Below are 26,992 nucleotides of genomic sequence, written 5' to 3'. Positions count from 1 at the left end.
TAATGGGGGAATACCTTGATTCTTTGTTAGATAAAGTGAGCTGATTTCTAAACAAAAGGGTTGGAGGTATCTTGAACCTTTTAGTGTTTTGGGTTTTTCTCCAGAAATTCAGAACTGTTCTTGGGAGGCATTTAGTCTAACTTGATTTTGGAGGGTGAAGTTAGAGAATGTATGGTTGCTCTTACTCATCTTGCTCCAGTGTGCTATTTTTTTCCCCTTGGAGGAAGCCAAAATATGTTCTAATCCAGATGTGAGCTCCTCCCTGACCCTGTCCTTCCAGAACCACACTGTCCTGTAATGCCTACCCAACCTTTTTAACACTTACCTTTGGGGGTAAGGGTGCAGACCTGGCACTCTGAGATGCACAGCTGACTCTTAACCCTCCTTTTTCACCTGAAAATATCCCTTTTTTTCCTCTCACTTTAAGACCTCTCTAACCTATCGCCTCTTTGACAGACCCTCAGCTGCTTGCATCTTCCTGCAATATGCCCAGGTTTTCCACCTAGAAGTGTGTTACTTAGCTGTTGCCCCTGCTGCAAGGTGGTGTTATGCAGTATTGCAGAGCACTGTTTTTCTGCACAGAAGAGAAGCCTGGGTCCAAAATAGCCCAGTGCTTTGAAACACAGGGCTTCTAGGTGAAACCTGGCGTAGCTCTGCTTTTCCTTAAATGCTCCCAGGTCTTTTAATGCCCGCTATTGTGTTCCTAAAAAAGTGCAAGGAATTCATCCCATGTGGCAGCTGATAGTAGACTGGGTGCGGTCTTGTCTGCATCTGAGTGAACAAGCTACTTATTTAATAAAAGCCTATGATACATTTCAGTAATGATCTGAGATGCAGCAGTTTGGATCATTGCTGCGCAGGATGTGAGAGTCCCTTTATTCAGGGAGCCGCTGCCAATGGTGGTTGCGCCCTGGGAACGAGCTGCTACTTCTGTTTCTGGCCCGTGGAACAGCAAGTCGCTTAACTTCTACGTACTTCACAGGGCTATTGAGGCTTAATGTTTATAAAGTGCTTAGATGATAGGTGCCTCAAGGATATATTTCTTATCTCTGCTGGAGGGTTCTCAATAGAGCAATAGGCAGTTTTTAAGCTGAGCAGATGCCCTAGTTTTATGTTAAAATCTCTTGCCTAGGATATTATAGGGTTTGATGTGTTTTATGGGACATCTGGATGTAACTATATTTGTAGAATAGTTTTTGGATTCATCTGTGTGTTGAGAAGGCCAACTTCACCACGCTAAAATCCAGAATTTAGTTCTGTGTATGCTATACAAACTTGACTCTTTGCAATATCCTTTATGACTAGGGGAAGAAATTACACGTAAACTGGTAAAAGTGACGGAAACCAGTTCAAATATGTACACAGCAGCAGTTCAGTGCACATAAACCACTTTCAAAGTGGCCAAAACCAGTTTAAGATGAACCTGGATGGACGTAGTATCAGACGTCAACTTTATTTAGGTTAAATTGGTTTACTGAATGTCTATCCCAGATCCCCCTCCAGATGCAAGTTAACTCAAGAGTCCCCCAGCATCCCAGGATGCTTTGCACCCCCCCCCCCCGGGTGGTCAGGCTAGACTTGGCCAAGTTTGAATGCTGAGCGGGGTGGCGTGCTCTAGCTCCCTGCAGCTTCTGGCCTGAGCCACTGCAGACATGTATGGCTGCATTACCAGAATCAAAAGTGAATGTCCATTCACTTGCTTAGTGGTTCAGTCTACATCGCTTAGACTAACCTGCAGAGATTAAATTGATTCAGCCTTGGGCTTTTTGACTGTCTGTACTTGGCCTACAAGGTGTAGCTGTAAAGAGATGCAAGGACCCGTTTTAGGACCTTTCGTGGAATAAACTTGCGGCAACAGCTAAGCAGTGCAAGGTCATCCTCGGGGAGTGCTTTTCCATTTTGTGAAAGCAGATGCATTTGAGTAAAACTCACTTGTGACTGTGAATGCTGGGAATGCTGTTGAGCTGATCAAAACACAAAGTTCTGCGGGAAATTCCAAAGTTCTGGATTTCCCTCCAGCCTGTCTTGGAATGAAATGTCTGCGTTTCTCTCAACCATTTTTTTTCATCTTTAAAAAAAAAAAAAAAAAATAATTTCAATGCCATCAAAACCTTATCAGACAGCTTTTTCAGCCACATAAGTGTTTCACTTTTTTTTTTTCAATGTAAAGCATAAGTCATCATTCTAATTTTTTACTACTACTAATGATAGTAAACAGAAAAGCACTTCACTGACTTTTTGGCGTCCAATTTTGACTAAATTGTGTGAAGTGCATCAGTTTTGGCACCATTTCATCAGTTTTGCACAGAAAACTGCTTTTATTTAGAAAGTGTTGAGCAGCCAAAGAATATACAGACAGTGTAAACCTGTACAACTCCCCTGTGGAAGATGGCTCACAGACCGTAAAATAACATCCAATAAATAATAATGGTCAGTCGGAGATAATTGATCTCAGTTATTTTACAAATTAATCCTCTTCCTTTCCTCCAAAAACATTCAGTCAACCCACAAATAAATCTCTGGTTGTGCAGGAGGTATGGCCTAATCTTTGGTACCCCGTTGTCTCACGTCAAACAGTAGGAGGGAAGTTTGTTGCATCTCATTTTAGCTTAAACAGTAAATTCGGTGGGGCAGAACAGCTGCTGTCTCTGTGCATGGGGCACTTGGCACGATGGAGCCCTGCTACCTACTGGATCCCTGAGCCTCTACCCTCATACAAAATCTAATTATTTTTAATCTGGTATCCTGGCTAGTAGGAGCATCTTCTAACCACTGGTATCAGCAGCCAGCATCCAAAGAAAAGCACATTTTTGCTGATGCAGCTGCACAAAGCTTGAGGCTGAAGCTTTTTGGATTGACCAGATTCTGTTTGTAATTTTAAGTTGCCAAATGCGGATTGTATTTAAAGTGCAAGTTGAAGTAATAGAATTAGGATGGGAGATTAGAGGTGTAGCCTGGAAGTTGCAAGATGCATTGGATGGAAGTATGACTGCCATACATTTCCATGGCCACCTCCAAAAACATGGAGCTTTACAAAGCCTCTGTTTTGTAAGCGAATCTGCTAATTTTAACTGCCCACCCCTTTTTCGCCTCTGAAGTGTCATTGCAGTGCCATAACATTGCCAGTAGCAGATACAAAGATGCCCAGTTTGCCTAAACTTGACTTTTTATTTTTATTTTTTTTGAAGAAGTATTAACATGGGTCTGGGACCCAGTGGCAAACCATTGGGTATTTGGGAGCTATAACACATTGAGGTTTGCACGTGTTCTGCATACTGGATTGATATCAGTCTACTTACGGGAACACAGCTTTGCTTTCCTAGATACCATTGTTTGCCAGTCTTCTGACCATGGCTGTAGTATAAATTGAGATAGCTGCGCTCTTTTATATTCCAGCCTTTCCAAAGTAATTACTGTATTTTTATCGGAACAGTGTCTTTGCACTGACATTTAGACTCCAGGGAGCCAACGTAAGCCGTGCAGGCAGAAGCATCTTGCTACGGTGCTCTAACTGTAGTGGCAAACCTCTTCCCAATGTAGAGTAGAAGTAGGCCTGAGTAACACCCAGAATCTTTTACCAATGCTCTAATTTATGGGTGTCTAACATGCGGCCTGGGTGTCAGATCTGGCCTGTGGAGGTATGTCATCTGCCCTGTGGCACTTCTTTGTAGGGGGGTGCAGGGTTGTGGCATTACTCTGAGTGCTGGCCTCGCTGCTGAATTTCTGTGTTGAGATCTCTGTTCGGATCTCAGTGCAGCAGCCTGGGGAGCAGCAGCGGTGTTAACTTCCAGGGCTGCCTGTATTCAGGTGGGCTGTCTGGCTTGTGAGAAGCCCCATAGTCCAGATCCAGCCTACAGGGCCAAATGAGTTTGACATCTCTACTTGAACTCACATCTGGTGCTCACATTTGAGAGAGGCTGCAGGTTCAGCGTTCATCGTTCCCCTTGCTCTTCTTTATTGCATTATCACACGTAAAACTGTCATACATCTCTTAATGTTGAACCGTAGTAGAGTCAAGTATGTTGAAGAGCTGTGTATGTTATAGTGAAGACGACATGTTTCTCTCTCTCCCATTTGGCATGCCTTCGTTTTCAGACTGCTGTTGCCCCGGAGACTTTTTAGCTGTTGCCCCGGAGACTTTTTAGCTAAGCCATGTTTTAAGCAGTTTAAAATGCAACTTTTGTGCAAATTCGGATTAGAAGGGCAGCATTGCCTAGTGGTTAAAGTAGGCTTGGCCTTCAAACATCCTGGGCAGCATCCGATTGATACTCAGCAAATTGCCCAGCCTCTTGCTTTCTATATATAAAATAGAGGGCCGGGCAACACTTGTGCAACTTTCCATCCATTCATGCCAGCTCACTGACGACGAGTCTGTTTCTGAGTGCCCATCATCCTTTGCACTAAAATACCAGTCTGTCAACATTGCCACCCCCGTTTTTTATCTTAACAGATTGAAGCTTGGAAAAGCTAAGGACTTGTCCAAGAGGTCTTGTGATAGTGGGCCATGCCAACTGTCCGGCATCTTGATTTTAAGACCTAATTCATCATTGGCTGATGTGACCCTGGCCTTGATTAAGTTTTCTGAGTCTTAATTTCCCCATTTGTAAAGTGAGACTCTTATCTTTGTTGCCTTCAAGCCATTTCTAAAGTGCCACAGAGGAGCATAAAATGATGCACAGATCATAGAAAACAGGCCTGGAAGTGACTTAAAGAAATCCTTCAGTTCAACTGCTTGCCCCAGTTCAGGAACAATTGTACTTAAGCCATTCCCGAGACAGACTCGTCTCACCCGCTCTTAGCTCCCACTGACCGATTCCACCATCTCCCTCGGAAAGCCATTCCAGTGTTAAGTTATCCTACAGCTCAAAAGTTTTACCTGCTGCCTTTCCTAATTCTCCCTTGTTGTGATGGAAGACTATTATTACGTGTCCAGTCTCTAGTGGATGTGGAGAACGGTGTATGACCTTCCTCTTGGCAGTCATCTTTTGATATGTTGGAAGACTTGCTGCTCCCCTCCACCCCCTCCTACCCCGTCTTCTGTTCCCTAGATTTAACAAACCCATTTTTTGAGTCTTTCTTGCAGGTTATGCTTTTTAGAACTAGGATGTCTTTTGTTGCTCTCTTCTGAAATCTCTCTAGCTAAATCTCAGCTTTCTCCAAGCGTGGTACCCAAAAATAGACACGGAGCTATGGTATAGGCCTAACCAGTGCCGAGTAGAGCAGAAGAGTCACTTTTTGTACGTCTTTCTCATGACACTACTTTTTATACATCTCTATATGGTGTTGGTTCATACTCAGCTTGTGATCTGCTTTAGCCTCCAGATCTTTTCTGCCGTTGATATGAAAATCTTTAATGATCTGCCTGCGTTATGCCTGCCTAATGTAGTGCAGTATAATTGTGGTTACAAAGACAGCCAATCTTTTGTAGTCAACTTCTTTCAGGGCACATTTTGTACCTCATCTTGTTAGCTGCACGTGCCCTCTCTAAAACTTGTGCAATATCGAGGTCCGTTCTATTAAAGTACTGTTGACCTTGTTTGAGAATCAGATGGTCCAAAGCTTCTTTGGGCGGGGTGAGCAGTGTAGGGATGGGATTGGTTTCAGTGGATGCACTTTTGAGATTATTGCAAAAACAGTTCACATTGAAAATACTGTGCGTAGCAGTGATTAGCTGTGCTTAACCTTGAAATTCAGTTTATGGAAATAACTAGAATTGTCAGTTCCCAGCTTCCCCTGTTGCAGTATTGGGAAAGCAAATTCATGTTGGCAAATCAAGTTCTGCTACACATTTTTACTGTCCTTTTAAAGACAGATGAGTGGTCAGGATGGGCCAGAAAAACAAACTTCAACTTTTGCCTAACTGCTTGCCTTTTACCATTCCAGACTTGATTCTCCATCTGTAAATTGTGCTTTCTCTTGCGCTCGGCAGGTTTAATCATCTCCAGTGATCGAAGTTCTGAGGTTGTAACAGGAAGGCATTTAATAAGACCAGAGCTATTTGTCCCCGGGCATCAACCGTGCAAGGCAGCAGAGGGGAAGCACTTGAGCTGTTATCTCTCTCAAAATGCTTATACCCCCATATTTCCAGCTGTGCACCTCTGCCTGTTTCCTTAGGAAATAACATCTTCCTTGCCCAGGTTTAGAAATAACTCTTTTTGTTTCAGTTTAGTTTGATGGCAGTATACGTTTATTAAGATATTACACTCCAGTATAATCTGATATTGTTTTAGGCCTGATCTAAAGCCTGTTAAAGTCAATGAGAGCCTTTCCTTTATGGTGCTGGACTTCAGATCTCATCATAATTAGCGCATAATCCATGTTTTCCAATGGCAGTTTACTGTTGTTATAGGATATAGTTTCAATATAGCTGTGGCCATTTCTCAAAGTTAGATGCATGAGATATATATAAGTAAAAAAAATAAATATATATAAGTTTAAAAAAAAATATATATATATATATATATTTTTTTTTTACTTTAAGATAACACTTCAGCTGGGAATGGGCATTTCAGGGGATAGATGCTTTTACTAGCTGATTCCTGTGCCTTGAATGAACCGTCTCAGCATCTTAAGCTGTCAAAATCTATTTCAGTTAGTGACTCACTTATAGAAACACCGGCACCTGTTGCAATTCAGTCATAGCACCTCCCACTTGGATTGATGAATTGTTTAAACTGATTCCTGTTCCCTCCAGCACTTAGTTAGACTTTTTATTTCATTAAAAAAAGTATGGCTTGCTAGACTTGCCACAGCAATTTATATTTTGACAGTTTGGGTGTCTGAATGCTAGGCATCTTTCCAAACATAAGCCTACACTTTCATTGATGACTATATAATCTCTCAAAAGAGATGTGATGTTGAGTAACAGTAGGATGTTGGTTATATAATGATAATTTAGGCAGAATCTGGAGCATCTTTTTGTCTGTTTTGTCTATAAACCCACATGAACAGAACTGCTTCTAGTGAATTATGTGATGCATCAGCAATATCTTTGCTCTGTAAGACATCCAAGCTTATCTTGCTGCCAGGGTCTTTGAGTAACTTTGTTGATCTGATCCAGTTGAGTAGGCCATCTCCAAGTTTGCTTCCACAGAAGCAGCCAAGGGATGGTGAGAAAGGGGATTAGTTAATTAGGCTTCTTCGGAAGTCCTGGAGATTCGGACTAAGAAATGCAAGGGGCATCACTGATAAAGAAGTGTGGAAACGCTGATGTCCTTTTGGATCTTAAATTGCATTTGGATCCCCACAGCAACTGTGGTAACTGATGCTGCTGATATTTAGAAAGTAGTTAGTGGAAAGGTGTTGGGCCTGTCCACAGTAGTAATCCAGGTCTTTCCAACCTTTGAACAATATTGATGAACTCTGCTGAAGCCCTTAAAGACTATTTTAGCTTCAGCAGAATGCAGCAGCTTGTCTAATGCAGTTACTTTCCATGAAACCCAGTTGGCTCGTGCTGTTCATTTCCAGAATAGACTAGTTTGCTATAAAGCTCCACAGCTGTGCAAATTGAAACCCTCCCTGTGCAGTGTCTGAGATGAGAGGCTTTTATGCTGATTTTTTTTTTTTTTTTTTTTTTATAGGTACATTGCTGGGGGTAGAGGCATGAAGGAGTTGTATCACTGGAGGTCCCTCTATCCCTCACTAAGGCTCCATAATTAAAGTTCTTAACCAAAAGATAGGTCGTAGATTGCATAGATTTCTAGGGTTGGACTGGACCTGGCAGATCATCAGGTCCGACCCCGTGCTCCAGGCAGGAAAGAGCGCTGGGGTTAAATAACCCCAGCCAGATGCCTATCCAATCTCTGTCATATAGTCTGACGGTCAGAAAAAAAATGAAATTTTGGGGGTCACGTGAGGACTTTGTGATGCTCAACTCCTAAGTATTTGCTTGCCTGTGAAGTTTTAATAGATTATTTATGGAAGGTTCAGGTGGGACAGTGGAGGAGTGGGAAAGGTCTTATTTATGCAGACTATTAAATATGTAGACTATGAATGCATCTTACAGCTCTGCACTTTCTCCTCCACTTCCATGTAAAAGCAGCAGCACTTAAAGGAAAAAAAATCAGCCTACAATAATTGCCCTACTACTTACATTTTTTAAAGAAGGGAAAAAATCTTGGCACCATATATCTTGTCCTTTTTATCTACCCTTTGTCTTAGTCTGTCAGGCATCTTGCATTCCGTGAATTTCCTGTGGCTCCCTTGAGCCCTGACAGCATTGGCGTTGAAAATAGACTTTTATTCAGGTTCAATTTCATCCCTTCCGGGTGCATGTTTGACATTGGCAGTGAAATGAATCCAGTCGCAAGTCTGTTTTACAGGAATCCAGGCAGATTCAGTGATGCAGCTGCTCCCTTCTCGGGAGAGAGAATAAAATTCTAGCTTGTGGGCAGGATTTTAGTTAATGTTTTACAGATGCTTCTTGAATAAGTACACACTCTTCTTTAAATGTGGGAACTGAATAAAAGTAGCAAGATGGCATTTCAGGAAATTGATTGCTTATGGTGGTGGCTTTAAAACAATAGCGCGCACAGTTTTTGCTCTGGCCTGTTTCAGCCAATTGGGAATGAGTAAAATTGATTGGAAAAACATTGAATAAATCAACCATGTAATGGAATCCAATTTAATTCCACTAAGACTTTCTTGTGACCTCAAAGGACAAACGCAAAGGCAGAATTCCAAGCTGGGCGTTATAAACTTGTCTTGTATTTGATTTGAAATGTGTCGAGTGATGTGCGTGTGCTTGCACACTGCTTTAAAGAGCACGCGTTTTTAAAGCTAGAACAATTCTGCCTTGAATGGCATTTCCTTTACCCTCAAAATGACTGCATGGAAACTTGAGCTAAGATAATCTTACCCTTTTGTGATGTGCTTTATTTAAAATGCGTGCCTAGAGTACGTGAAAACTTATCTAAAACAAGATAAAACTCTATTGCTAGAATTTTAAATTGCTACTGCATTTGGAAACAACAGTTTCATAAGAACCCTTTGAATAAAGGACAAGCATCTGATTTGCATATGTGGCATTGCAAGTGATTTACCAGGATGATTTTATCCTATTTGAAATCCTGTGGTTTAAACTAAATGCACCTAATTTTATCATGTCTTGTTGTGGAACCGTATCAGATTTTTCAAGTTAAGCAGAGCAGGAACTGGTCAATAGTTGGTTGGAAGATATCAAAGGGAAGCATTGTTATAGACTGCAAAGTAGGTGATTCATTAGGGTTATGGACACACATACTGGAGCAGCTTCAGAAGGGCAATAGCAATCAGTTTCTAATTACTATGTGTGAACAGGAGGTGAATGATACAAATATAGCAAAACTGGTCCAGCTTTAATATTGGATGAAGCTGTATTAAAATGAGAACGGTTCTGAAACATTTGCCATCCTGGCTTGTCTATGTAACAATTACAACCGTTGGTACCTTTTGGAAACGGCTCCAAATGTATATGTCCAAACTCAAGGACAGTGGGAGCCAACGTTTTGTGGCAGATGTGCCACAGATTAGCTCTGTGCCCTCTTCAAGTGTTATGCCAATCCCTTTCTGCTGCCTGATCTGCTGCTCTGCTTTGTGCTCCGTGTTCCATCTGCCACTGTGCTGCTGTCACCTGCCCCCTCCCCAATTTACGGTATGTTATACATAGTGTGCCTGTGCCACAAATTTGTCTGCCCCTGCCCAGGGGAATAGGGGTTGATTTATACGGGAACAAAATAAATGGCCCATTTGCACAAGGGACTCCACGAGTAGCTAGTCCCTGATCTGCTGCTTCAGAAAAGGCATGAAATCTCAGAACTATCAATTACAGAATAACCTGCCTACGAGTAGATTTAAATCCTAGTGCTAGGCAGGGCGTTAAGGCCATGTAGGATGAACTTGTCCTTTTGTATAGAGACTTCTTATCCCAATTTAATATAAGCAGGACTGTTCATATCCATATAACTGTCCACTCCTTTTGTGAATCTTGGGCTGTGTGTATGTTTTGCCCTTGAGTAACTCAAAATACAGCAATTTTTTTGCAACACCATTAGTTGTGGTAAAAGCTTTTACTTTTTGGTCTTGGTGTCACCACCTGCCCTAGTAGTCTAGGACTGAGAGAACAAAGATTAGAAACTCCTATGCAATGGGATGTTCTTCTCTCAAAGTTTTTTGAAACGATGCATGGGGACACTGCTGGGTAGGATGGGTCAGCTGTAAGGATATGTCTTAAACCCAGGATGCTGGCCGCTTGCAAATATGAACCAGGCATCACCTTCTGTAGGAGCTGGTGAGTCTTGGGGTAACTCTTTCTTTGCTGTGTAAAAGCCCCCTGCACTTAAAATTGGTTGTGGTCTTGCATTGCCTCACTCATGGTTTTGTGCTCTTATTTAGGTGACTGTTTCAGCCCAGAGGTGATTGTAATGCCTTTCAGTGGGGAAAGAGAGAATTCCTGTGGATTTTTTTTTTTTTTGTGGGTGGGGGGTCTTGATACACTCCAAGTTATCGCTGAAATTACTTGGAGTTTTGTCCTATTGGAGTTTGGGACCTATCAATGGTGCAGAATGCTGGAAAAGTGTCTGGGGTATGGTGGGAGGCAAGCAAGAGTGTGTATCAATTTGCCTACATGAAAAGTAAATCGAAACGGCATCAATGGTCTATGGAGCTGCCAACTCCCAGCTAGCAAAGGTAGAACTACGGACCAAAATACTTCAGCAAGGCCCACCCCACCTCCTTGTCAGTGCAGCACTTCTGTCCGTGTAGTGAGCTGGCCTTTTTTGAGGCGCTGTGGAATAAACAGACGAGCATAGTCTGAAGGAACATTAACTGGCTTTTTCTTCGTTTGGGTCTAGTCTTCCTATGTAGAGACTGCACCAATCGAGGCAGTTCTTGTATGTCTTTCTCTCTCGGTGTGGTTGAGTGCTCTGTTACCAGGTGGTCCAGAACAGGAAAGCTAAACACACAGCCTGGAGCAAGGGCTTAGGAAGGCTCTTCTCTGCCTCTGTTGTGGTCCCTTCATCCCAGGGAACATTTCTTCCCAGATCTTTTAGCACCAGCGACTGTTATGTTGCCAAGATTGTTTGTAGCAGCCCTTTCCTGCTCTCAGTACAGAATTTCCTGTGCCAGTCCAAGATGGCTATAAGGAAATGCTGTTCGATTCCAGTAACACCATTGCTTTTATCACTGGTTTGGGAATTGCTTGTTAGCTCCAGGTACCCAAGTACCTAATTAAAGTGACATTATGAGTAATTAACAATATAGTTAGCTTGAGAGCACTGCATTTAAAAGAAAAGTGTTGCCCATTCAGTTGGCATGATGAAATCATGCGGTCCCAGTGATACTTTCAGAATTTACAACCTCTAATCCTTTATTCAGACATGTAATTTTCTGGTGATCCTGATGATAGGATACAAATCGGAGTTGTATCGTCCTACTGACTCTGCACACGGCGTAAAATAAAGCTCCTAGCTATATCTTTCAGGTTGCAGAAGCTCAGATATTGGATAGATCCAAAATGAGGGGTGCATATTTTTTCAGGAAGTCTGGGGCATACGCTTTAGGATAAATAACTTTTTGTAACCTGAGTTCATGCCTCATTATTGTTAGAGAATTACTGACCTCAAAAGAGAGAGAGGGGCGATGCCAACTAGAATACAGGTGACATCTGGACTAAAGTGAGTTGCATTCCTTGATAAGAAAATTAATAGGCATATGCTCCATGTCTGCCCCTATTCATCATTAGGTGCTCAAGGAAGCTGGTGAAAGTAAATCCTAGCTGGTGGGGAGTTACTTGAGAGAAGATGGGGGCAGACACAGAAAGGGAAAAGAAACAGAGGAGGACTGGGAAGGGGCAGATATAGTTGGGATCCTACCTGTACTTGCTGATAGACGTACAGAAGATTATTGGAGGCGTGATATCTGAATTTTAGTTACAGTGTAGGGGCCACCTTGTCTTTGTTCATTGTGTGAATCTGCTATTCATATTGCTGGTGGATTTGCTGCAGACTGAGAAAACGCACTATACTCTGGCTCACCAGCCACAATGAAAAAGGGAATTTTATGTACCCTATGGACTCGAACAGATGGGTCTCATCTCTGGTATGGACACTTGGCACAATTACTACAGTAACATGCCCTGGATTTGCTTTGTAGTGAAGAGCAGACAAGTGATCAGCTCTTCCAAGCTAGGTGACATTAGAGCTCCTAATCAATAAGCAGTGAGGATCTAGTTTACTGTAGAAAAAATAGGCTGGAGAAGCAGATATACAGCTGAGATGCAGCATGATTTCACTGATTCACTTCTCATTTTTTGAGGAGTAACTTTACACCCAAATAAGGTGACATACTGGTAAAGGCTGTATGCTGTTTGTCCCCTCTACTTTTTATCCTGGAGTAAATGTCATCATGTATCTCCATCATTTGGATGATGAAACTTTTGTTCTTTAGCTAACCTCCCTCAGTTGATCATTCTTAGTTCTTTGGAAATCTCTTTGTAAAATGTTACTATCTTGAATGTAAGCCACAGTTGAGAATATATATGTCCTCCCTTCAGGATGCTTTCTTTGCTAAAGATTTTCCTCTTTCCCTTTGTGATTTCAGACTTCGGTGTTAGCGCGTTCTTAGCCACCGGTGGTGATATTACCAGGAATAAAGTGAGAAAAACCTTTGTGGGCACGCCTTGTTGGATGGCGCCGGAAGTCATGGAACAGGTAAACATTTCTAAGAGGGATCAAACACTTTAAGTGGCAAAAGAGGCAACACATCTGCATTATTTATGAAAAGCTTTCTTGCTGAGGAAGCTGGCTTCACACGGATGTCCGTGGTTAATATTTCTGAGGATGCCACTGCCCATATCCAGTTCAGCCTGGGTAGTTTCACTAAAGTGCAATATAATCCTGGACCCACCTTGACATTCCAGACAAATTTGAGCACTCTCGGTTGCAGGCCACCCTATCATTTATGTGCAAGTTAGCATCCACTGTTATTCAAACTAGCATCTGATAAGATCCAGGGCTGTTGCTCAGCCAGACAGTGGTGATAGTTTTGATTCAGTGAATATATATGCTCAATTAAAATGGTGGTTAGTAGGCAGGATGGAAGGTTCTATTTGCTCCTGGAACAAGTGGCGGTCTGTTTTCCTTGCTTCTGGTTTGGTGTGGGAGGAAGAGTGCATGTGTGCACATGCAGGCACCTGGAACTCATTGGCCTGGTAAATTCTCCAGCCCTGCTGGGGGCCTAGCTGGGATCTGTATATCTTGACACAGCTGTGGAGGCCTTAAGAGGTACCTCTAGTTTCTCCCTGCTGTTCTGTGAATTGCCAATCAACAGGTACTGGAAGTAATATCTGCCCTTCCCTAAGTGGATGTAGAATAGCACGTCCAAATGTAGCAGCACTCAGTTGGGCTTCTCTTGACTTTGCCCACGTGCGTCTGTGGTGGAGAGTCACGGAAAGAGATTTAAGAGGGGAAACTTGAAAGAATAAAGTTGTTTTACAAAGGTCTTTACCCTGGAGAGTCATGTAATGACAGTGAAAAGACTTTGATTGCAAATATTTAGTGGTTCTTATTGGGGCACAGCTCCTGGAGGCTTGCAAGATCTTGTGTAGGCTGTTAGTGTAAGTGTGCCGCAAGAAATTAAATGGCAAACAAGTCATTAAGTAGGGGATGGACTTTCAAAGGCTCTTGGGAGCATCCTGTTGTTGTCTTCCAGCAGGTGTCACTGTGAAACATTATATCTGGGATTACAGCTAAAAGGCAGAAATAAAAGTAGTTGATTGCACAGAAAAAACATGTCCCATTTTTTTAATTAATTGTGAGGTCATAAATGTTCCTTAATAGCAGGTAGACATCTGATACCCCAGCATTCCCTGTTTGTCAGTCAAAATATGCAGTTATCAAGTATAGTCAAGTTTTGCTGTAGATAAGGAGTAAAATTTGCTGGCCTAAATTAATAAAATATAAAAAAAAATTAAGGTTATTGTTGTGTTTTGGGTAAAAATCAAGGTTTCTAGAATTCTGAAAAATTGCTTAGTGCCTCATTTGCCCACAGGGATTATATAGTACAGTGGAGGGCCAGCGCTTTATGCTAGGCATGCCACAAAGTAAGCCCCACACTGCGTCTTCGAGTGCCACTCCAATCCCCTTCTCCTGCCCAGTCCATTACTCCTCTTTCTGCTCCATGCCCTATCTGCTGCTGTTTCCTGCTCCCTCGCCAGTCTGTGCCACGTACAGTACGCATCGCATACAGAGGCCGCCCCCATTCATTTGTGGCAGGCGTGCCACAGTTTGGCCACCCCTAATATAGTACGCTTGAAACTTGCAAGTGGTTAACATATTGCAGGATGTGTGCAACGATTACAAGTTTAGCGCTGCACTTTGCTCCCGGTTTTCTTTTTGATGCTAGTTTAAATCTAATTGTTTGACCTTATTGATCCATATGCAGCATGAGGCAGCTCATGGCACAGAAGTTTACAACAAATTTTTTTCTTCTCTAATCTAATCTTACATCTCCACAGAAGCAGTGTTGGCATTGTTAAATGGGATAACTGACAAGTTAGAACATAGCATACTTTTTGATAATCTTTTGAATTGGTAATTTAACAACATATGAATGTAGATCACCCAGAACTTGAAAGCCAGAAGAGGTTTTCAAAATTAAAAAAATTGGCATCATATCTTAAAGATTAAACAAAATATCTGGAGTCATCAAAATAAGCACTTCCTCCTTATTAAGTACTGTATTTACTAAAATCCAAGGCAAGTTTTTTGTGTTTTTTTTTTCTTTTACTTCCCTTTAACATGGGGTAAAAAAAAAAAAAAAGTCCCTAGTCTTGGATTTGAGCACAGGCCTGGATGGCAAGCAACTGCTGTGGCTCTGACTGGCCCTGAGCCCAGGTTGGGGCCAGAGTCAGAGCTGCAGCAGTTGCTGTACAGCTCCCTTCTTCCCGCTCCTAGCTGCTTCTCTGCAGCCTCTGCCCCCTCTTCCTGCTTGCTGTCAGGTACAGCTCTGGCTTCATTCTCTCCTGGGCATGGGGCACATGCAGCCTCCAGTCCCTGCCTGGCCATGTGGCAGTGGCAACTTCAGCTCAGGATGTTGCTGTGCAGCTGGGCAAGGGCTGGAGCTTGCATGTGCTCAGTGTCCAGGAGGGAATGGGGCCAGAGCTGTGCACCTCTGGGGAGCAGGCAGCGGGGCAGAGGCTGCAGGGAGCAGGCAGTCGGGGCATAGACACTGTCGGGGGAGACGGACTGAAATGGGAGCAAGTGGTGGGGGCTGCCTGTCCCCCTGTCACTGCTGTCCATCGCTGTAGTGGTGGGGAGGATTAATTTAAGACGAGCTTCCAATAATTAGGTTCTAAACATGGAAAATGATAACAAATGTGTAGATTTCCCATCTAAAAACTGGGGGGTTGGCTTACATCCAAAGTCATCTTGGATTTGGGTCTATACAGTATTGACTTATCTGGTGCTAAGAAATTTGAGCCTACTGGCTTTTTCCAGTTTGTTCTCATTTGTCTAGTAAGCAGGAAGGGGAAACCATTCCGTTTGGGCAAAATGCTTGGATTTTTATAGCTCTGGCTGAAGTCAGTACAGTGTCTCTTTCTCTGCGGTGGAGAAAGCTAGTTAGATGTCAACACCTAATCTGTTCCTAGTGAGGACTTTTGAGGGCATATGAAATGTGCGTGTTTAAAAGAAAAAAAAAAAAAAGAGAGGGTCAGACACTAGATAGCTTTACTGAACAAATCCATCCTGCGCATCCTCAAGTGCAGAAAGTACTAATGCCTACTAAAGTGGAAGACAGTTGAATAGAAGGCAAAATATTAGGTCTCTAATGATTTCTATTAAACAGAAGGGAGGAATCTGTCAGGAGGCTGGCACAGACTTGCAATGCAACATTTTTCAGACTGATTTTTGGAGTGGAAGTGGTTGTAGCCAAGTTACTCTAGCGGTTGCCTCGAAGGTGCTAGCGAGGCATGTGACCGGGGGCTGGCGATAGGTTTCCTAGCGGCGCCCATCTGTTTTGGTCCAACTCGAGCAGTGTAATGATTCTCCAGGGTGGTGCAGAAACCAAAGCCCAGTTGAAGGCCATGCCTTTGGACCACATGGCTCTAACCATTTTGTTTGTATGGTGATACTTGAGCCATTTTTGAGCCACAAATGTGGTTGACCTGATGTGCCATTTGACTAAAGCCAGTAAGGAACTCGGAGGAAGAAAGGCATGTCTTTGCTCTGGGTATGATTGCAACACCAGCTGGAGTTAATGGGAGATGTGCGTCTTCCAGAGCACTTGAGGATAAAGAAAAGAGACTGGAAAAATGTCCAAGCTCCATTGCAAGCCTTGGGGGGGGATAATGAAAGGTGTGTGTAGTAATGTCTGTTGTGTTTTTTCAGGTCAGAGGTTACGATTTCAAGGCCGACATCTGGAGTTTTGGAATCACTGCTATCGAGCTAGCTACGGGGGCTGCTCCGTATCATAAATACCCACCAATGAAGGTGAGCAATGATGTTCAATTACTCATGTTGACAAAAAGCAGTATTATTAGCGTTTCCCAAGGCTGTCTTAAAGGAAGCTGTCAGCCCATTTATTAGACTTGCCTTCATGATTGTACGTGTGACACACCAGAAAACAGTATTTTTCAAGGCATATGGGGAAGTGGTTTCTAAAATTAAGCAAACTGCTTTACTTGTGTGTGGGCTTCCAACAGTGAATAGTTCTGTTCAGATCCATATGTTTTCTCTGTAGAGCACAGCTCATGAGTACTGCGCCGTCTCGCACTTGCCTTCTTCAAAAACGGCAGAGCAGGTTTTGGTGGACTAGAGAACAATCGGTTGTATCAACAGCATCTGATAAGGCATCTGGATAAGGAGCCACTAAGCTTGTTTTTTTTCTTTCCCTATCATATCATTTCTCCCCGTCATCTCCCTGTAAAATCTGGCATCGGTTTCCATAGACAGGTTTCTTAAGGTGCTTGTAACTTCTCTGCACCAGCACTGAAGTGTCCGTATAGGATATATGCAGAGATTATACTTTTGGTATAAAATAATGTAGGGGATCCACTGAAGTCAAGCCTAGGTATGATTGATAGCAGAGTGCCGATGCTGCTGTAGTTAGTGAAGAAACCCTCTCTGTGAACAGGTGGCCTCTTAAGTCATTTTAAATCCCCGTGTTTAATCGGCTGACTGTGACATTTTAGAGTGCTTCAGGATCATGCAGGGTGGGGTATGTGCTCTGAATTTGGCCAGACGTGAACAGATGGTTCTTGAGAGACAGATCCTTCGAAAACCAGCTTTTCTTAAAACAGATTCTGCCATTTTTGCACTGGCATGGGAATGAAGTCATGGCTTGGGTTTTGTCCAAAATATGACCTCAGTCCCTTGACATTTCACCTCACTAGCATTTGTGGGAGAGACATTTGAGAAGATGTTCCATACAGGTGCGGTCCCAACATCATGAAATAAGAGGCTTTGTTGCTTGGTTGTTTTCTTTGAGCTGGGTGGTTCAAGGGGAAATGCAGTGGCCGTTGAACCTTGTGTGTGCCCAGCCAGGTCGTCCTCAGAGCTAACCCTTGGGACAAACTGGGCAAGTGGAGATGGAGGGAAGGAAAGCAAGATGTTTCCTTGCTGCCACTGCCCCAAATCCAAGGTTTTATTATTTAGGACAATTGTAACCTGAGTGCACGAGAGGTTGAGAGGGCAATCAAACTGTTCTGGGAAAGAGAACGAATGACGTGTGGGGAGGTGCAGGGGGTCTTAGTGGAGGGTCAGTGGAATAGGGGAATGAGGAAGAATAGTTTTGGGTAATGTTGAGGGAAAGGGGGGCGTGCGGAGTGGGTATTTGGGAATGGGTGGGTTATAGCGGAAGGAAGGAGGGGTTGATACGGGTTATAGGGGAAATAGGAGGAGTAGAACAGTGTCTGCTGGGACCCGAGACCCTGTCCCTTTGCATCTCTTTTCCCACCCACCATTGATGCACAAAAATAAGGAAGAGGGCTGGAAACAACCAGAATCACGGCTCCCAAAGGAGGACAAGTATGGTCACACCTCCTTGCCCGCATCATGGGGTCCCTGCCTGTCTGGGAGTGTCTGAACCACACTCCCTACCCCCAGATATGCACTGGGCTCTGGAAGACTGTCCTTCTAAGGATGGGCAAGACCTGCGCCCTTCCCCCCCCCATGCGAGCCATGCCCCAGTAATGCAATGCAAGGTTCTCCTTGTGCTCTGAAAACCAGGACATGCAAAATTGAAAGGCAAGGCACACCTGAGTGTGGTGGGGAAGTGTACCTTCTTGCCACACTTGCACTTTGAGCAATGCCCCAAGCTCACATGCTCACTCTGCCTTTGAACTGTACTGAACAGGACTTGTATATGCACCTGCTCTTCAGCCAAACACTTAGCCTGCTCCACAGAGACAATGAACTTTTACAATCCCTTCACTCTTATGTATGTGATGCCACTGTTCTTTCATCTGCCCATTGTTAAATGCTTTCTTCTTCGTACCGGTTGATGTGGCATGGCAAGAAAACTCCTGAGCTAAGGCATACTGGACTCCTCCAGGTACCCACACATGGAAGGAGGTCTTAGGACTCACACCACCAGAGAAGGACACGGCCCATCTAGATGAACGCATATCGCAGTCCTGCCAAACTGTTTCCAGTAATCCCTCTCTACTTCAACACACCCAGACCTTAACCGAGTGAATGCCATTTGAGTTCTTGCTGACCGTTCCCATAGGCTGTCGTCAGCTCCAGGGGGGGCAGAGTAAAGGTTGCTTCTTCATATCTTAGTTTTCAGAACTTTGAATTTTGCCCACCATAATGCTGTAGACGTGACTGGCTTGAGCATTAGCCTAGCTAGAGGCTGCAAGTTGCTCTTGTGTCTGTTGAGTAGCCCAAGTAAGATGAGCTGATGGTCTCAGCCTTGGGTATTCCAGACAGGTAACTGGGTCCATTTACTTGGAGAGGTGTTATTTCCTGTTATATGTTCTGGCGGGTCTTGTTGCTGGATACCAGTTTGAAGGGTGACATAGAACAGCATCTTTGGAGTCCAGGATCTGCGTACTTGATATATTTTTAGGTGGGATTGCTGAAGGCTGGGGGAGATTTGCTCCAAACCTGCTCTTGTGCAGTAATGGAGCAGCTTGGATAGAGAGCAGTGGGTTTGATTTTTTTGTTTGTTTGTTTTTTGTTTAAATCCATATTTACAAAACAGGAAGGCATTTCTACATGCAATCTGATTTTAGGAAAGGTATGATAGAAGTAAGTGAAGCAATGCAGAAGGAAGGTGTTAGAAGAGAGAGAGGTTGTCTGGAATGGGGACCAAACTAACCACCTTTAAGATGCACCTTACTCAGTGTGTAGAAGGGATTACACAACGTGGCTTCCTAGGGCCTTTGGACTTTAGTCCAGGAGGTCCCTTCTTTTCCTGTGTTCCTGCTGTGCAAACTCTTCTCTCACTTCCCACTGCTTGCATTGTCTGAAAAATGTTTTCTCTTCATCCTTGATCTGTGGCATTGGCATTGTAACAGCTGCCTCTTGCTTTACAGCATGATGGATTGTGCTTCTGGAGCCTTTGGACCTCAGAATATTTCTTTGTGATGGGCGCTTTGTTCAAGTAACAGGCCGATCCCTTTGTCAGATGCATTTGGTGAACAAAAGACAGGCCTATTCCGCTTCACACACTCCAGATTGTCAAATCTGTGGTTGGAAATTGTATTGCTGCTTTACAGTGCTGGTCAAATTTCTGTAAAAATGGCAGGATTAGTGTTGAATTAGGCAGGTTTTGTCAGGTGGTATTTAATGAAACAAACATTTTCCTAAGAACAATTTCATTTTATTCAAAATCAGTACTTTTAATAAGATTGAGTACTGTGAAAATAGACCTTCTTTACTATGGACGTTGTGCCAAGTTTAACTTCAGCTTTTAAACCAAATCATTTAAACAGGTGGAAAACCCTTTGTGGGGGGGGTCTTATTTCGATTTTCAAATGGCTAGTTTTATTTTAACTCAAACAGATTCCTAATTGACTTGAGCCGTACTAGAATAAGCCCATCTTTTAAACTAAGAGGGTCTACACAGGTGTTTGCACTGCTCTGAATACATCTATTAAAATATATGCACTTATTATTATTCCGACTTTCGTTGTTTGCAGATGAAGTTAATGTTCGTAACAAAGCAGCCATGAATTCAGACGAGTCGCTTCTGCTGTTTTCAGTAGTATTTCCCCATGCGACTGTAGATAGTTGCTAACATTTTTACACCAGTTATTTTGGACTGGGCTCGCTGCATTCAAACTGCAAGTTCAGACTTTGTTTATAAATGTCACTAGGCAGCAATTTCTATTTCCATATTGTCACTAGAAAATGTAACTTCCACTTTCATTAGCCTGTATAATTCTGCCTGAATTGATGGGCCATTGCTGTTTTACAGCTGTAGAAACGTCTTCAAATATATTGCGTGCTGGTTCTCTTTCTAAAATTGGTATAGTCTGCACAACAGTAATGACAAGGGAAAATGGAAGCAATGGCAATTTTTTGTTCTTTTGTTTCAAATGCCTTTGCTGTTCTGAGTTGAACAGAAGAAATCAGTTTGACCTGGTGGGTGCAGGGGGTGGTGAGAGCACAAGTTCATCTTATCATCCATGTGGCCTTTCTGTTTGCATTAATAATTAACACAATTTCTGACTCGCTCCCTGCTTCGTCCTATGGCTAAGAGACGCCTCCAGGCAGATCAGGAGAGAACATTTGAATCTAAGGTCTTGCTTGAACCATCTCAAGGCACAAATGAGTATGCCCTTCTGCTTTCCTTTGAGGCTGCACCATGCTGGTGTGGCTGACCTAGAAATTTGCCTGGACCTGGCATTTATCCCGCAGCCTGGATCTTTTTAACATGTAAGGGGTCATGATGAGCATCGGCAGAAAGCCTCACTCTGCCTTTTCGCAGGGAGTTTATACAAGTGCCATCTCCGACACCTGGCTCTTCAGGAAAATGTTTGGTCCCCCCAGATGTTTACAGTGGACTCGATTCTTTCAGGTGTTAATGCTGACGCTACAGAACGATCCACCTTGTTTGGAGACTGGAGTGCAAGATAAAGAAATGCTGAAAAAGTATGGGAAATCGTTTAGGAAGATGATTTCCTCGTGCCTGCAGAAGGACCCGGAGAAAAGGTAAGGGTGTCCCCATTGCTACCACCACACACGCACATAATTGAAAAACCCAGCACATCTTGGTCTTTAAAGCTGTTGTGCCCGAGATACCTCTATAGTCTCTGAGCTGCAGATTAATGCAGAAGGCTTGCTGTGTGATGGTAAATTTTCCTTGCTATCCTTATTGATTAACAAAGGTTGACTATTCAGCACTGTGTGCAAGTGGCTAGACACGCACACGTCCCTGGTAAAGTAACACAGGCTCCATCTAGGCCACCGTTCCCCAGTATCATACCCTCGGGAGAGTTGATTGTAGTTCCTGTCTTGCATCCAGTTAGAAAAAACCCACTGCAGTTTTATCTCCGTAATTACAGGTTGCTTGCTGCATATTTACCTGAGGAGCTTTTCAGATAAAATTTCTGTTTTTAAATTCATAAAAACAGGGATGGATCGACTAGCTTAATTATGAGGAGTATTTATTTATGGATTGTAGCAAGGTAAAATGTTGGCAGCTGATTTCCCTTGGTCTTCTCTCTATACAAATCCTTTTTAAATGTCCAGGTGCACTGGGTTTTAAGTCATACTCGCTGCAAATAAGCAAGTTTGTTCTGCATTGTGGAGGAAGTGGAGCAGAACATGAACTTATGGTTCCCAGTTTATTACTGTTGGCTTATTTGGTGGTAACTTTTAAAGCCTCAGTCAAGTTCCCTGGTACAAGGCCACATTTCTACAGGTAAAACTACAACAGTGCTCTAATCTAGGCATGCTCACTAACCATAGCCAGCTCTGGGTCCCCTGCCTCCTCTGCCCCCCAACCTTTCCCTAGCTTGCTAGCTCAGTGCAGAGTGGCTGCTGGTAACAGCCCATCTTAAAGGGAAGGTTTGAACCGAAGTGCATCTTTGAGGTGAAGCCCTTGGGTTTACATCCTCCATGAATTGCTCTGAAAGAAGTTTTTTTCAAACAGAATCATACAATTTTTTTCTTATTCTCCAAAATATGAAGGTGATTTTTAATAAACCACATGGTAAAGAAGCAGAAGCACTTATGGAGATTAAAAATAAACCCTCTTTATCCTGGGAGTCAGCAGGTCACGGCTGGGGAAGATTAGGCTTTTCATACAGCACTATAATTAAGGCTCTCTTTGATTCCCCAGTACAGCAGAGCCTTGCTTTAGGGCTTTGTACAGCCTTGATATAAATGGCATAGTTTTTTTATAACTGACTAAACTTGGCATGCTTAATGAACCTGATGGGATTCCAGGCAGAGGGTGGTACCAGTTCCTCCTGGTTTAACTCTCATTTCTTCCTTTTTTTTTTTTTATCAGCATGATCATGTACATGATGGGCTAGAGCTCGCATGGACTGGGATTAAACGTTACCGCTTTTTCACATATCACATACTCTTCTCTCCTTCCTGCCACAAACACCCACCAGTCCAAGTGAGCATGCAGGTTAGCAGCCAGTAATCAACAGCTTGGTGTTCGCTCGAGGAACTGAGGCTCTAATATTGCCAGTTCTGTGCAGGTATAAACCCACTGCTCTCATGGGAAGCTAGAGGTCTGCCTACAGGAAACAACTTGTATGGCAAAGATAGTACCAGCACAAATTTACGCCCCCATTGCAGAGCGCATTGCAGCTGTTGAAGCCTGGTATACCCAGAGTGAACAGGAGAGGAGAGTTTTTTAAAACTGTTATAATTAGGTACAGGAGCTCCCCAATTCAGCTCTCTTTTAGCATATTATAAATTGTAATACTATAATTAATAAAATGCTAGTAAGGATTTAACTTCAGCATGTCATTAATTGCTGATATTTCTTTTAGCAGTGTAAATTATCCTTTCATAGAGGTTTTCAGCTTTCGAAAATCCCTGTGAACCCTTGAATACATCTTTGCTTTCCCATGTCTCAAGCACTTAATATGCTTAACTTATTTCTTTCCCTCTTGATTTTTGACCTTTTCCATTTGGCGAAGATGGATCATCTCATTTGGTTTTAATGAAACTAGAAAAAAGTTCTTGCTTACTGGTGCAACATCAATACTGCACTGTTCCCATGGCAGCCTGATCTTTCATTGTCACTTGAGGCAGGTCATTTCTCTATGGTCTCTCAAAAAAAATACTTGAATTCAGCATTAGAATGTGAGTAGGTTTTTTTTTCTTGACAAGTTTATCTTTTTAAAGCAGGGTAAACCCGAGCCACAGCTTGCCTTGTGCTATTGGAAATGTGTTTAAAGAACAGGCCAACTCTAAGGAAAGCCAAGTGAAGCTCACACCCTTGTTGTAAACAGGCTGCAATCGTGAGGCAAGCCACAAGTCAGTTGCCTTTAAAAGCAGCTTTTATAACCATTTTTTCTCCCTCTTATTAATAGACCAACAGCTGCTGAACTTTTAAGACACAAATTTTTCACGAAAGCAAAGGTAGGCAAACACTTCCTAACTTTTTGTCACTTGCTATTCCCAATTGGTGAGAGCTCTCTGTAGGAGGAAGCATGTTGGGTGGTATAAATCTTTGCAGGTCTGCATTTATGGCTGATTTTGTATGCTGACTGAGTAAGGGAAATGGGTACAATAAAATTGTTACCTGATATCTCATCACGGCCCTTCCTGAAAGTTATGATGCAGAAAATCTTAAGAGATTTAACATCTTCCCTGGGTTTCTTTCCTTTCCTTCTGCTTATAATGGCACATTTCTGAAGGTCCCACTGTGGAAGCAGTAAATAAGACTAACATTTTAGAAATCTCTAAAAACCAGCCTGCCATGCCCTCTTTAAGTAATGTAAGGAATGAGACTGCCGAAGACTTGCCAGCAAATGTTGTGCCTCCCATACGAATAACATGACTCCCATTTCTAGCTCTGAAAATTCACTTGCTAGAAATTAGACTTTAATTCTGCCTCTGCGTCATGGTTGAATATTTATGTATTTCTTGCCCACTTTGGGCAAAGGTAACTTTTGTGGGAAGCAACACTTAAAGGGAAGAATTCCCGAGATGGATGGAAATGATGCAATATTTCTCAGGTTGCTTTCAAACTTCAATTTTTGGCTTGTTCATTGTCCCAAATGATATGGCCTGATGGGCAGAGTGCATGTGGAGGTGGCAAAATGATGAATGCCTCTAGTTTCAGGGAGAACATTCCCTGTATTTCAGCTCTAGCTATATCATTTAATTATGAAAAGGCCTAATGAAGCTGTTCATTGGTTGGGTTGTGCATTTCTTAAATCTTCCATATCTGACTAAGACTGATTGTTCTGTTATTTATCGCATGTAAAACTTTCACCCATATTTTTATTGAATTGCTCTGAAGGAATGTACATCATAGAAAATTAGTGTTTCCACACATGAGGGCAATGTTCGCACCAGAACCTCAAGTGAAATGTGTATGTTGATTTGATTTTTATGTATGTGAAATATTTAAGCATCGTTGGATGTGAAGCTGGACAGTTTTTTTTTTTGGTGGTGGTCGAGTGAATCAGAATCATTATAATCATGTGTTTTGTGTCCTGAGGGTGAAGTAGATGCGGCTTTTAGAGAGAGGCATTTTAATGCAAGATGTAGTTCAGATTTTGTCCAAATTGCAAGCAGTATGCAGCACATTATAAATGACTTTTGCTGTTTCCAGTGCTGCTGTAACTTTTTTCCTGCTGCAATTTCTGGGTCAGAATTGAACTGAATTGTTCTGATATCTGCTAGCAAGAAGGGACCCTTTTGGGACAACAGAGGAAAATGGGTCGGGGGAGGAGGGCGGAAGCTAAATTTAGTTTAGTGTTAGATGAGGAAATAGGAAGCCTTTGAAAACTGAGGGTATGGACTATACCAGATACAATTCTGCAGACCTCCGACTTGTTTCCTGCAACTTTTTTTTCACTTTTATTTTCTGGGGACAAATTGTATTGCAGGGATTCAGTAGAATTTTAGGGAACACAAACCTGGCATTTTCCACTTAATCCCATGTCACTTTACAGGAGGCACTGTCAGTCACTGATGAAAAGGTACTTGGGATTAACGGGAGGTGTTGATTATAGCTGTGCTGGTCTAAGGACACAGGCAGACAAGGTTCTTTGGGTAGATGAACATCTTTTATCAGACCAACTGAATAGCTGGAAAAATTGTTCTTTGCAAGCTTTTGGGCACAAACACCCTTCTTCAGACATAGGGAGAGTCTGCTGTTGTTTTGTGTTCTCCTGAATGGAATACAAGCCAGTATGCAAAATGCGGGTCTGTGAAAATGCAAATGCATGGCAGTGAGGATCAGAGGGATGGGAGACAATAGGCGTGAGACAGGTAGGTGGTGGTGGTGTGGGGAAGGGGATATTGACCTGGTTATAGAACATAACTGGTAAAATGCAGACAGGTTACCTGGGGTTATTGGGTGGCAGGTAGGTTGTAATGTGCCATAAAGCCAGTGTCTAGGTTTAGTCCATGATTTTTTTTGTACCCAGTAGATTTATGAAGTGAAGTTCGTAGGCTCGTCTGTGAAAGGTGTTTTGTAAATTCCCTTTGAGGTTTAGAACAGAGATTGGAGAGAGAGTGGTTGCCTTGTGAGAAGTGTGCACCCACAGGTAATTGGGTATTTTTGTCTTGGATAGATTTCCGGTGTGCGTTCATTCTGGTACACAGTTGTTTGGTTTGTCCTATATATTGTGGCATTTAGTGCAGTGGATGAGAGATTACATTTCTGGAGGTGCAGCTGTAAGGTCCAGGAGTGGTGATGGTTTTGTTATGGGGTGTAGTTATTGTGGGAGTGGTGGAGATGTGTTGGCAGGCTTTACATTTCTTGTCCTGGCATGGTCTGGATCCATTCAGTGTGTTTTGGGCCATAGGAAGTTTGCTTCTTGCTTCTTTGAGAGTAGACAGGTTTGGTGCTTGTTTTAAAGGCTAGCATGGGTGCTTCTGGGGAGATCTCTTTAAGAATTGGGTCTTCTAGTATGGGTCGCAATTGTTTGGGATTAACATGCACTTTAGGGAAATTAACGTGCTAGAGAAGGAACAGTAACTTTTTTTTTTAATTTTTAAATTTTTTTTATTTACCCCTTGGACACTTTAAGACAAGGGTATGCTAGCTTCCAAACAATGCAAGATGCTTCCTGGTTCTAGCAAAATTGTTTTAATTGCCACAGTTATGCCTGTTCAGCCATAAATGACCTATACCAGTAAAAAAGTGAACTTGATACTGAAATTTTTCTCTTTCAGAATAAAGAATTTCTACAAGAAAAGATGCTGCAGAGAGCACCAACAATTACTGAACGATCCAAAAAGGTACCAAGATGCAGCCATTGGGAATTGACTGCCTCTGTTGAGCAGTGATGTTTCAGTTCATACGCTTCATTAGGTTAATTTTTTGCACCAATTATTAGTTAGCATGGCAATTAGTCTAGCCTAATACTTACTCATCCTTTGTCAAGTCCTCAAACAGCTTATCCAAGCTATGCACCACCTTGGATATTCTGACCGCTTTTTCCAAGCAACATTAATACTTCAAACTATCTGCTTTGTCTGGTAACTCTTTGTCTTTTGTACGAGCAGGTCCGGCGAGTCCCTGGTTCCAGCGGGCGGCTTCATAAGACTGAGGATGGCGGCTGGGAGTGGAGTGATGATGAACTAGATGAAGAAAGCGAGGAAGGCAGAGCGGCAATTTCACAGCTCAGGGTAAGCACACAGCGCTTGCGATGCTTGTATTTGCAGTGTGGGAGCACTTGAGGCCACAGCTGTTTCGTTAAGTGCTATTTGTTTTTAGTAAGAGAGAAGCCTTGCCTTGAAGAGTTTACATCTGAATAGACAAGGTAACCTTGTCTGAGAGAAGTTTGACACAGCTGTATTGAGGCACAGAGCTTGCAACACACCAAGGTAATGCAAGGAGTGTGTGGCAAAGCTGGAAACTA

General features: G+C 42.7%; 1 protein-coding gene across 2 annotated transcripts in view; it reads left to right on the top strand.

Moving 5' to 3' along the window:
- The window catches only part of OXSR1 (oxidative stress responsive kinase 1), a 123,703-nt gene that overhangs the window by 78,409 nt on the left and 18,302 nt on the right, over window positions 1–26,992 (top strand). For both annotated transcript variants that reach the window (XM_014609069.3, XM_059729223.1), the window contains 6 exons: window positions 12,577–12,686; window positions 16,365–16,466; window positions 21,004–21,137; window positions 23,483–23,531; window positions 26,304–26,369; window positions 26,637–26,759. In XM_014609069.3, the coding sequence (XP_014464555.1) occupies window positions 12,577–12,686; window positions 16,365–16,466; window positions 21,004–21,137; window positions 23,483–23,531; window positions 26,304–26,369; window positions 26,637–26,759 (584 nt within the window). The remainder of the gene's footprint in view (window positions 1–12,576; window positions 12,687–16,364; window positions 16,467–21,003; window positions 21,138–23,482; window positions 23,532–26,303; window positions 26,370–26,636; window positions 26,760–26,992) is intronic.

The sequence above is a fragment of the Alligator mississippiensis genome, chromosome 5 (genome assembly GCF_030867095.1).
Source record: "Alligator mississippiensis isolate rAllMis1 chromosome 5, rAllMis1, whole genome shotgun sequence".
In the NCBI taxonomy this organism is placed as follows: domain Eukaryota; kingdom Metazoa; phylum Chordata; order Crocodylia; family Alligatoridae; genus Alligator; species Alligator mississippiensis.
This window is presented reverse-complemented; position numbering and strand designations above follow the sequence as displayed.